Source organism: Pipistrellus hanaki (genome assembly GCF_964339955.1).
Source record: "Pipistrellus hanaki genome assembly, chromosome: 5".
Classification (NCBI taxonomy): domain Eukaryota; kingdom Metazoa; phylum Chordata; class Mammalia; order Chiroptera; family Vespertilionidae; genus Pipistrellus; species Pipistrellus hanaki.
In genome coordinates this window covers 27,514,061-27,526,591 of record NC_140507.1, presented here as the reverse complement: position 1 = coordinate 27,526,591, position 12,531 = coordinate 27,514,061, and the positions used below count along the sequence as shown (strand labels likewise).

General features: G+C 43.0%; 1 protein-coding gene and 1 long non-coding RNA gene across 2 annotated transcripts in view; one reads left to right on the top strand and one right to left on the bottom strand.

Annotated features, from left to right (window-relative positions):
- ETF1 (eukaryotic translation termination factor 1) overlaps positions 1 to 4,147 on the bottom strand; it is a 33,526-nt gene extending 29,379 nt beyond the window's left edge. The window contains exons 1-2 of the mRNA XM_084885097.1: positions 3,991 to 4,147; positions 3,721 to 3,824 (exon numbers count right to left, since the gene is read on the bottom strand). Of these exons, the coding sequence (XP_084741223.1) occupies positions 3,721 to 3,806 (86 nt within the window). The 5' untranslated portion in view covers positions 3,807 to 3,824; positions 3,991 to 4,147. The remainder of the gene's footprint in view (positions 1 to 3,720; positions 3,825 to 3,990) is intronic.
- Positions 4,148 to 4,347: 200 nt separating this feature from the next.
- Positions 4,348 to 12,531, top strand: part of LOC311623209 — a 122,975-nt gene continuing 114,791 nt past the window's right edge. The window contains exon 1 of the long non-coding RNA XR_014795124.1: positions 4,348 to 4,506. This is a non-coding gene — a long non-coding RNA (uncharacterized lncRNA). The remainder of the gene's footprint in view (positions 4,507 to 12,531) is intronic.

Sequence of the window (12,531 nt, the reverse complement as noted above, 5' to 3'; positions counted from 1 at the left end):
AAGGACCTCAAGGAAGGGGAAAAGAAAGTGGCATGCTGCAGATTATGTTCTATAAAATTCCTGAATAAAATGTATTGAACTTTAAATTCAAGTAGTGCACTCTAGGTCCACAGGGACATAATGCCCACACACAGACTCTTCTGAACCTTGCAGTACGTACCTCTTCATCTGACTGTACATTTGTCTCCTTTGTATTATCCTCTGTAATAAACCAGTAAACACAAATTATTTCCCTGAGTTCTATGGGCCACTGTAGCAAATTATTGAACCCCCAATTTATAGCCTGTGAGTCAGAAGTAGGACCAGGTTTCAAGTAAAGTAGTTTTGTGGGACTGAGTCCTTTACCTTGTGGGATATGATGTTAATTTCAGTGTCAGAAGTGAACTGAATTGTAGGACACTCGGCTGGTAATCACTAAGAATTGGAGTATTGCTTGATATGGGGAAACTCCCCACATATCTGGTTATCATAATTATTGAGAATAGTCTCTTATCCACCTCAATCCCCCTTCCAATCGTATTTTGGGGCAGGAAAGACAGCTATATACAGCCAGGTAATTTCTACTTCCTTCAAAGTCTAGGTATTTACAAGTTATTTTTAACTAAATAGTAAGCTTTAAAAATGCCCAAAGACCACAGATGGCACCCAAATGATGTTTACAAACTGCACTGATCTTCAAACATGGATTATCTGTCAGAGGGCTCATTATATTTGAAATATTCAAGGTTCCCTGCTGAAGATACATGAACAATATTTCTAACACATACAGACACAACTTAGAGTCCAAATTAACCTTGTCTGTTCCTGTCACTTTCACCATTGTCCTTGGATGGAATAGGCTCTGGTTATGATTTTACTACCTGAAAATTATAAAGCTTCCAATACTATTTCTTGCTGGCTCAGAAAACAAGGAAAAAACAGTAACCAAAATTCCCCACCTACCATTCACCTGCTTTAGTTTCTTATTCAGAATATCTGCAACCACCTTTCTATTCTCATGGACCTAGTTCCAGTTTTGGCTTATGCACATATTTGTCCTCATTATACCAGCTGTGGAGAATATACCACGAGCAATCATAAATCAAGAAGAAACTACCACCAACTTTAAGTGGAACTTAATGTCTCGCCCAATTTAAATCAAGTTACACATGTAACACCCCTTTCAACACAATTCTCTCAATCCACCGCTATCTAGTGCTGAAACCCAGAATGCCCCCCAAACACCAGCACACAGATTCATTTTGCCATTCCGTTTGTTCTTAAAGTCCATTACATTTCCCCTTAAATATTTTAGCATTGGGTAAAGAAAAAGCATTCTCACTGTATACTATGATAACCTGTGTCTGTAATACAACTCAGCCATGAAAATACAATTTTGCTATTTCCAAAAAGAAATCGGTAGGTACTAGAAAACCTCTGAGCCAGACAGAATAAACTTGTGACTCCTTTACTGATACCTAGAAATGGCCAAGATTTTAAATTTTCATGGGCTCAACCAAATCCTGAATAAAATCTAAGTAGGCAAAGTAGGACATGATTATCAACCACATTGTTTATTTATTGGAAGACTATTCCCCAGCTATTTTAAACAGCTTATTCCAGTTTAAAACTCCAAACTAACTCCATCATGTTGTAGAAAAGTTGAATGTAAGAACTTCATTTAAACTTTAATGGCCAGATAGCTCACTTGGTTACAGTGTTGTTATCTCAATGTGCCAGGGTTGGGGATTCGATTCCTGATCAGGGCACACACAGAACAACGAATACATGAATGTGTGGGACAACAAATTGATGTTCTTCTCTCTCTAAAATCAATAGAAAAAAAAATTAAACTTTAATAAACCCTGCTAATCAAAGGAATAAAGCCTTTAAAAATTTTAAAGGTGAGCTTAAAAGTTTCAAGTGGCTAGTAACTAATTTAAGAATAAGTTTCCTGAAGTAGTAGAAAAGAATGCTGTTACTCATTAAGCTGAGTTATTCTGTCAATGTTACGTCATTTGGACATCAGGCAAATTATAGTTGAGAATTCACAGTCTAGAGTTCTTCAGAGAAAATGTATATAAATTCTAATGTGTGAACCTGCTTTCAAATTAGAGAACAAATCTACAGGTCAGAGATAATTTTAAACAACACTGCAACAGCAATTTATAAAAGCCATACTCAATTGAGGAATCCAAGTAAAACAACAAAATATTCTAATGAAACAAAAGAACCCGGCTAATTCCTGGTAGTGCATCACAATGGGTCATGACCCATATTACCCCCTCCTTTACAGTCTTCTTACACTCGGGGGAAAATTATTCATTCCATCATGTAGCACAGAACTATCTGTGTTCAAACTCCTGTAAGATTATTAATTAGGTCTGAATATTCTATTCAAAGAAAAACAAACTTAAAGAACAAAAAATAAGCTCCTATTTCAGTTCATATTAGAGTGAGCAAAAGTCCAAGTCACCAAACTTTCAGAAGTTTCAACCCAAGCAGAACTGTCACTAATTTATTAAGAGCAAAAGACAATCGTAAAACCTGTCTTAACCTTGGGCCTTCCATGGAACTAAGCACACTTCAATTAAGAACTTAATGTTATCATTACAAATCTACCAATCAAGGACAAAAGTGGGCAGGAAACCAAAATGTTCAATTCTTAAGCTGAAAACTTTCTTAATGACCTGAGGCAAGTCACTCTTCTAAGAATATTCAGACACACAAGTAAGGAATGCCCCCCCCCCCCCAAGTAAAAAGTTTCCGCGAGTAGGAAAGGAACAAAATAAAGTAACTAGGTGAAAAAATAGGAATACCTGACACAGCGTCCCCAAATGAATAATTAAAAAAAAAAATTTTTTTTTTTTTTTAAATAGAGCATATAGAGCTAGTTTTAAACTAGTTTACCTTTCCCACAGTGGACTCACCTATAGCTTTTTATCAACATTTACAAAAGAACACTCAAGCCCACCTAGTTCAATTTTGAATTTCCGCAAACATCCGGCACCTCTATTCCCAGAAGTTCCAGAGAGGCCAAATGGGACCCTGAAGTAGTAATTCATATCAACAGCCCCTTATTCTGCATTTTTAGATATAGATCCTTAACTAAAACCTCCCTTACTCCACCTCCCCGCACACGTTGGCATTTGCAGTTTATAGATGAGTCCTGGAATCGCTAAGACCAGGAAGCTTCGGACTAATTACAGGATTTGGGGGAAGTGACATTGGGAGACACCAGATGTCAGAAAGAGGTTGTCCCTGACCACCTCTCCCTTCTGCCCCATCCAAACTTCACCCAACCGAGTCCCAGAAGCTCGAGAAGGAGAGGCCATTTTAATGAGGCCTGACTGAGGAACGTAAAGGGAGAGAAGGAAGGAAATCAGGGAAGGTAGTTTGGAAAGGAAGGCCGAGCCCTTTCCCTCAACAGCACCCGAGTTGGGTGGCAGCACCTGGAGCTTGAAGAGGGAGGAGCTGGGTTCAAGGGCCTAGGAGGGGTACAAAAGTAGTAGTCTGCCACGAGGGGGGTCGAGTGGTCCGAGCCCCCGAAGAGGGGGAAGGACCCCTTCTCGGGCCAGTCGCATAGACACTCGCCCCTTGGTCGGGGACAACTACCCAAAAGTCCAGAAGGCGGGAGTGACTAGTGCCTGGTTCTCCTCATCCGGCCATGCGGCGCGGGGGCGGCCATCCTGAGGGGTCCGGGTACCAAGAGGGCACTGGGGGGCCGGACGCAGCGCTCACCCGCGGGCCGCCTCCAAGCTCTTAATCAGCTTCTTGATCTTCCAGATCTCCACGTTCCTATCCGCAGCAGTGGGGTCGTCCGCCATCTTCTCGCCTCCTCCTCCCTAGAGCGGCCCGGCGGGGCCGGGAGACATCAAGACCACAGAGTTAGCGCCGCCACTGGGCAGAGCGGCCCCCTTCCTTGCCACCCCCAGAGGCCCACCTCTTCCCGCCCCGCGCGACCCGCCGTGTGTGGGGGGGGTCGCTGGCCTTTCCCTCCCCCTGGCTCACCTAAGGGCCCAGGCCTGGGCGGCAGCGGCTGGTCCTCCCCGGCGGCGACTCCGCGGCGGCGGCGGCTCTGACGTAGGACACCGGCTCCCTCTCTCCAGGCAGCTGCATGTGTTGCAATCCGCTCACATGGGGCCTGTGACATCACTTCCTCCGCCGAAGGCTGAGTGGAAGTCGGCGGACGGAAGGGCGGGGCTTGGGCGGAAAAGGGAACGCTCTGCGCGCGCCGCGACTTCCCATTGGCCCTCTGAGCCGCGGCCTACAATGAGCCCGCGGATTGGCCACAGCTGAGACCGCGCCGCCTAGTGAGGTAAGACCGGGGGCGGGGAAGTACCGTCTTCCTTCCGCCCCGGTAAGCAGAGAGGAGGAAGCGAGCGGAATCCGGTGGCTCTCGCGAGGGTTTACTCGGCGCCCCGCCAGGCTCGAATTGGGGGTGCTTCTTAAAGGGCGAGGCACGTGGGTCGTCGTACTTCCGTCCCCCCCCACACGCCCCTTCTTGAACCGAATGGACTTCTGAGGGTAGGCGCTCGGGCCGGGACGCACGGGTTGAATTGCGCCTGAGACGCCTCAGAGGCGCCTCGCGGCTCGACGGCTGACGAAGTGTTGCTGCTGCCAGGGCGCCTCTCGACGGGCTGGACTGGTGTTCAGACCCGGTCAGGGTGTCTGGGTTAGGATATTCCCCCGGCCGGTCCGGGACCCCGCCACCTGCAGGGGCAAAAAGAGGCACGTTCCCTCTCGCCTCAATGCTGAGGTGTTCACTTCGGACCCGGCACTTTGGGGGCGCCGGGGGGTGGGTGGGTGGGGGCTAGAGGCTTGATGTATCTGACTGACTCCATGAATAGTTTGATCTGATCTGTTCCGAGTGGAGGTGGGGAGAGGGTTGAAGCAAAATGGGTAGCTATGTAAGTGAGAACCAGAACTTTTAATTAGTTGGGTTTATTCAGATGTTTGGCCGCAAACTGCATACTCGTTTTTCCTGAGGAATCTGAGGGAAACCAGATGACAGTGCCTACTACCTTCGTGGAGCTTTCTGTTTAGTTGGGTTTATAACCGCTTGTGCTTTTATACTTTAATGTAATAAAGTAAGTACAGATTGGTACTTCAGATTGCCGTGAGAGTAACGAAAGAGGGCCCAACTTTGCAATGAGACCCAAAGGATGGTTAGGAGTTTGTCAGGAGGGAGCCTGGAGGAACTTCAAAAAAGTCAGTGTGCAGGGGACAGATTGTAAGGCCTTGAAAAGCTGGATTTAAGAAGTTGGCCTCTTAATGCACAGCTTAACAAAGGGTTTAGAGATGGGGTGGTGAAAAGAAGATCTGGTTGTATTTTTAAGGAGATGGATTGGCTTGAATTGGAAAGAGCAAAAGTTGGAAGCTTAGAGATCATTTTGACTGCTGCAGTGATTCATGTGAGAGAGAATTGTATCTTAGAATAGGGTGATGGCAGTGCAAATAGAAGTGAATGATATGTGGGCTTAGCATGGATAGGACTGGATAATGGGTTGGATGTGGAGAAAGACACTGATATGGTTACATATACTGAATTTGTGTGGGCTTTGAGTCTTTTTTTGCATGTTGTTGTAACTTTGTCCACATCTTGGAGGTGGGAGCATTACCCCCATTTCATAGATTGGGAAATTGAGGCAAAGAAAGGTACAAGTTGTTTTTTAGAATAGTCTAGATTCAGGCAGTTTAACTGTAGCCCTAAAGCTTACCTGCCCAGTTGATGCAAATTTACCATCTCTTCATTTAGCATTGGAAATCAGTGTGTTAGAGGCAAAAGCTGGCTTGGGTCCCTAGTGGAAAAGAACAGGGATGCTCTTTCCTTCAGCAAAGACAAGCCTGTTAAAAATAAATTTTTTATTGTTGAAAGTATTGCATATGTCTCCTTTCCCCCCCATTGATTTCTCTCTGGCTGCTGCTGCCCTCCAGCATATGCCCTCGCCCCCTTACTGCCAGTGTCCATTGGTTATGCTTATAGGCATGCATACAAGTCCTTTGGTTAATCTCTTACCCCCCATCCTCTCTTGCCTTCCCTCAGAGCTTTAATGGTCTGTTCCAATGCTTCTATTCTCTGGATCTATTTTTGTTCATCATTTTATGTTCATTATATTTCATAAATGGGTGAGATCGTGTGATATTTATCTTTCTTGGACTGGCTTATTTTGCTTAGCATAATGCTCTCCTCATCCATTCATGCTGCTGCAAATGGTAAGAATTTCTACATCAGCGTAGTATCCCATTGTGTAGATGTACCACATTTGTAACCCACTCCTGCTGATGGGCACTTAGGTTGCTTCCAAATCTTAGCTATTGTAAATTGTGCTGCTATGAACATAGGGGTGCATATATTCTTTCTGATTGGCATTTCTGATTTCTTGGGATATATTCCTAGGAGTGGAATTCCTGGGTCAAATGGCAGTTCCATTTTTAATTATTTGAGGAAACTCCATACTGTTCTCTAGTGGCTGCACCAGTCTGCATTCCCACCAGCAGTGCATGAGGGTTCCCTTTTCTCCGCATCCTCACCAGCACTTGTCGTTTGTTGATTTGTTAATGATAGCCATTCTGATAGGTATGAGATGGTACCTCATTGTCACTTAAAAAAATATATATATATATTTTTATTGATTTCAGAGGGGAAAAGAGAAAGGGAGAGGGAGAGGGAGAGGGGGAGAGAGAGAAACAGAGAGAGAGAAACATCAATGTTGAGAGAGAATCATTGATTGGCTGCCTCCTGTACACTTCCTACTGGGACCCTTTAGTCCGCACGCCAACCTGCTCACTGAGCCAAGCCAGCGAGAGCCCTCATTGTTGCTTTGATTTGCATCTCTCCAATGTTAGTGACTTTGAGCATTTTTTTCATATGTCTTGGTCTTCTGTATGTCCACTTTGAAGTGTCTATTTAGGTCCTTTGCCTATTTTTTTTTTTATTGGATTGTTTAGCTTCCTTTTAAGTTGTATAAGTTCCCTATAACATTTGGAGATTAAACTCTTATTGTAACATTGGCAAATATGTTCTATGCAGTGGGCTCTCTTGTTTTGTTGATGGTTTCTTTGGCTGCGCAGAAGCTTTTTTTTTTTTTTTTAATATATTTTATTGATTTTTCACAGAGAGGAAGGGAGAGGGATAGAAAGCTAGAAACATCGATGAGAGAGATACATCGACCAGCTGCCTCCTGCACACCCCCCACCAGGATGTGCCCGCAACCAATGTACATGCCCTTGACCGGAGAGGAAGCCAGGTGTTGCTACGTGATGTCATTACCCAGCGCCCACAACCACCCTTTCCAGGCTGGGCCGGGCTGGGGGCCACATTTTGGTGGACTGTCACTCAGGGTGGTAGCAAGGCCTATGTCCCACTTGGGGGAAGCCAAGTGTTGCTTTGTTGGCACCAGGTTCGCGGTGCTGTTTTTTTTGTAAATGGCCAGTGTGCGTCATGGCAGCTCCTGCATTGAACGGCTGCTCCTGGGAGTCATTGTACATCACAGTGACTGGTTGGGTGGTCAAAGGGACACTTAGCATATTAGCCTTTTATATATATATATATATATGTTTTTTAACCTGTTTATTTTTGGTTTGTTTTTGGTCATAGATTCTTTCAAGAAATCAATGGCTCATTTTTCCAGAAAAAATAATATTGACTATTTTGCATTTTATAATTAGTGCTTTATAGACCTCCTGAAATCACTCATGTAGACTGCCTATCCCTCATCCCTATTGCCTTAAATCTCCACATTCTGGGGTAAGTGCTATAAGAACCTGTTTTAAGAGCCTGTAATTTAGGTGGAACATTTTATTTCCTGATATCACTCAGATCAGAGTTGAAGCTTGTAATTATTAAAGGCTGGGTCAGCTGCAGCATTCTTAGTGTGAAGATACTTTTGCTTCCTGATTTGCTCCTGCAAATGGATTTGATGATGCATTGTATATGGCTTAACCATGTAGAGTTGCTGCTGATATTTGTTTTTGACTTATTGAAATGGCTGTTTCAGTGGTTTTCTGTATAATTGCTAAATTATCTCTTTCATGCTGTTCACAGGTTGAGTAATGTAGGTCACCATATAACACCTCTATCTAGGGCTTTCACTTATTATTTTTTTTAACATAAATTTATTTTAGAGAGGGAGAGGGAGAGATAGAAACATCAAAAAGGAGAATCATTGGTCAGCTCACAACCTGTGCATGTGCCTTGACCAGGAATTGAACCTGGAAACCTTCAGCCCACAGGCCATTGCTCTATCCACTGAGTCAAACCAGCTAGGGCAACTTTCATTTATTTATTTTTTTAAAATATATTTTATTGATTTTTTACAGAGAAGAAGAGAGAGGGATAGAGAGTTAGAAACATCAATGAGAGAGAATCATCGATCAGCTGCTTCTTGCACACCCCCCACTGGGGATGTGCCCGCACATGCCCTTGAGTGGAATCGAACCTGGGACCTTTCAGTCTACAGGCCGACACTCTACCCATTGAGCCAAACCGGTTTCGGCAACTTTCACTTATTTCATTGTTCTGATATTAGAGGGCAAGAAGGGAAGATACAAGGCCTTACCCAGCAGCCTTAGGACTGGAGAATGCAGTTGCAGTGGTATCCGAAATACTGAAGGGTCTTGTTTGAAGCAGTTTATATCCAAAATTTGAGTTGTCTCTTCCCAATCTTGTCGTGTACCAACTATAAGAACTTGCTTTTATCTTTACTGCTCCTCATTGCTATAGATAGAATCTCTAGTATAAGTGTTAAAATTAAGCCACTCTCACAGATTACTTATTAAAGGATTCTTTGTAATGAAGTGTGGAGCAAAGCACAGAACTGACATCTTATTTTTCCTGGGAACTCATGCATTGGTAAAGACACATGCCTAGCCTTGGCTGGGTGGCTTAGTTGGTCATTCCTTGCACCAAAATGTTGCAGGTTTGATTCCCAATCTGGGCACATATTTAAATTGCGGGTTCAGTCCCCAGCCAGGGCAAGTATGGAGGCAACCAATTGATGTTTCTTCTTTCATATTAATATTTCTCTGTACCTCAATAAAAAAAAGACTTGTCGCCTATGTGGTATTCCTACCTGACTCTGAATGTAAGGCAATTATGTGAATCCAAACAAAGGGCCATTCTGCAAAAACAAATGGCCTGTACTCTTAAAAAATGTCAATGTAAAATAAAAAGGCAAAGGAACTATTCTTAGATAAAATAAAATATAACTAAATGCCATATGTGCTCTTTGATTTCACCTTGTATGAAAAATATTAGAGGATAGTATTGAGACAATTAGGTTAATATTAATATGGGCTACATATTAGGTAATAGTATTATATCAGTGTCAAGTTCCTGATATTAACCCTTTGCACTCCGAACCATTCTGGACATTGGCTACCAGCTACTCTCGACGCTACCTTGCGGCGGAAATGTGCATTTACAGACCCTCGTATTATTTAGTATAATTTTGGAACCAAGTAACGTATTATAATGATATTGGACTTATATGAATTGGGTGACATCGAGGAATGTATATTTGCAAAAAAACCCAATATTTTATTGTTTATAATTTTGTACAGTATGATAAGTTTCTAATTGTTATTACTAACTGACAAGATGATATTTACCAAAATAGCTTTCACCAAACAATTTATTCACTAAGAAAAGAATCACTTTTTCGATTTTCTCACTCGTTAGATCTATGTGCACTGCTCAAAGCTTCAAACCAAAATGAGCTCAGCTTTGAAAATCTTTTCCTCCAGATGTAGACTTGTTTATTTGTACTTATATATCTCACTATACAGTGCGCGCTATGTTCGAAAACCGACCTTTCTTCTACAAACTCCCCTTATTTCTCTTTTCAAGTGGCGTCGCGAAGTGCTCGGACCGTCGTGAGCATGCATCTCACGTTCTTGTCCGACACAAAACCCGCTGACATTTCTTGTATATATCTTAGTAATTTTACGATATTTTGATTTAATTTCTTGTGCCATTTCAAGATAAAACTTCAGGGAAACATGCATGTCTCAAAAAGTTGCGTTGAAATAACTCAATTCCCTGTAATCACTAATAAACTGCAATGTCCCCTGAGAGGGGACATCCGAGTGATATGCTAGAATTCCGATGTCCCCTGAGAGGGGACAGCGGAGTGCAAAGAGTTAATAGTTGTGGGGAGAAGGTTGTGTTCTTACAAGATGTGTGCTGAAATATTTTGGTTGAAGTGTCATGTTCTTTTATGTGCGATACCAGGTCAGGGCACATACAAGAATCAGTGAATGCATAAATAAGTGGAATAACAAATCATTGTTTCTCTAAAACACATGTGTCAAACACACGGCCCGCGGGCCAAATCCAGCCCGCCAGGCCTTGCAATGTGGCCCGCACCGCGCTGTCATCACTGCACTACGCTGTCAGTTTATGACATTGTCAGTTTATGACTGTTCAGTAAACCATTCGGCCCGCGATTTAGGCTGGATTTTAGATTTTGGCCCCTTCTCTGATTGAGTTCGACACCCCTACTCTAAAAACTCAATAAACAGCCAAGACCGGTTTGGCTCAATGGATAGAGCGTCGGCTTGGGGACTGAGAGGTCCCGGGTTCGATTCCGGTCAAGGGCATGTACCTTGGTTGCGGGCATATCCCCAGTAGGGGGTGTGCAAGAGGCAGCTGATCGATGACTCTCTCATCGATGTTTCTAACTCTCTATCTCTCTCCCTACCTCTCTACAAAATCAATAAAATATATTAAAAAAAAATAATAAAAACTCAATAAACAAAAAATTTTAAATAAGTTAAAAAAAAGTTGAGGAAAAAGTTAATTTTACTGGGTAAATCTATAATAATAAAAGCATAATATGCTAAATAGACCAGATGACCTTCTGGACGAAGCCGGGGCTGCAAGGGAAGCCCAGGTCCTTGGGTGCCAGAGGGAACCAAGTGCTAACAGCCTGGGGAAGGCCTACTCTTGAATGAATTTTGTGTCGGGCCTCTAGTAGTAATATAGTTCAAGATCACATAGAATAAGTCTGCAACGGAACTGGACTCATCTAGGAAGTATGAAAGATTGCAAATTTATTCTGCTCACTCCTTTTACCTTGTCCCCCAGCCCCTTGCTGGCCCAGGAAAACTTCAGGCCTATAAACTTCTTGGCTTTTCCCGATTAAAGTTTTTTATCTTACCAACTAAGTTTTAGTTTCTGGATTTGGTATAAGTTGCCTCTAGTATTCTTAATATGATTTAGACAAATTTAAAAAACCAAGGGACCTTAACCCACCTCATTTTGCAGTGGGATTCACTAATTTGACAAAAGATTTGAGTGCTTTTGTTCCAGCATTGGTCTAGGTCACATGTGTCAAACACAAGGCCCGCGGGCCATATCCAGCCTGCCAGGCCTTGCAATGTGGCCCGCACCGCGCTGTCATCACTGCACTCCGCTGTCAGTTTATGACATTGTCAGTTTATGACTGTTCAGTAAACCATTCGGCCCGCGATTTAGGCTGGATTTTAGATTTTGGCCCCTTCTCTGATTGAGTTCGACACCCCTAGTCTAGGTGTTGGGAAATAGAAGCAAAAAATTTGACCTGTGGAGCTTGTGTGGTAACTGTAAATCTTGAGATTCAACAAAATAGACTGGGTAGATTGTAAAACAAAAATGTTTCTGACAGTTTTGGAGGCTGGGAGTCTGACATCAGGGTACCAGCATGGTCAGGTAATGATCCTATTCTAGGTCACATTCTCATTGTATCCTCACAAGGTGGAAGGGGTCAAGGGATGTCGGGAGCCCATTTTATAAAGGCACTACTCCTATTCCACCCTCAATGCCTGTCACTCTCCAGAGGCTGTACCTCCTAACACCATTACCTTGAGTTTAAGATTTCAACACATGAATATGGGGGGGTGGGAGGGATAACATATACTCGATCAGATCATATAGTGGGGGGAAGGAAAAACATTGGGTGGTAATAACTGCTAAGGAGAAAAATAGGATAGGGGATAGGAAATAATGACTTGAGGGAACTTTTTTTTAAAATATATTTTTTATTGATTTCAGAGAATAAGGGAGACACAGAAATATTGATGAGAATCATTGACCATCTGCCTCCTGCATACCCCATGGTCAAGCCCACAACATGGGCATGTATGCCGACTAGGAATTAAACTGTGACCTCCTAGTTAATCCGTTGACACTCAACCGCTATGCCAAGCCAGCTGGGCTGGGAGCTATTTTATCAAATTTCAAAGCTTTAGGAATAAAGTGAGCTAAGTGGAAACCTGGGAGAATTCCTGCAAGGGAGGACAAAAATGACAAAGTAAAATAGGAAGTTAGGGACATGGTAATGAGGGGCCTCATCACTGCTGTGGGGAAAAAGTAGCAAGGTGTGTAATTTTAAGTGGGGAAAACTAGTTGTAATAATCCAGGTATCTACTAAGTGGAAATGGTGATTCTGGATGCACTTTGAAGGTTGATAAGATTTGTTCATTCCAGGTTTGGGCAACCATAAGCAGTTCCTGAAAGACCACTTAGGAAAATCAGAAGTTCCTTTTGGGACCTATCTAGCACTTGTCACA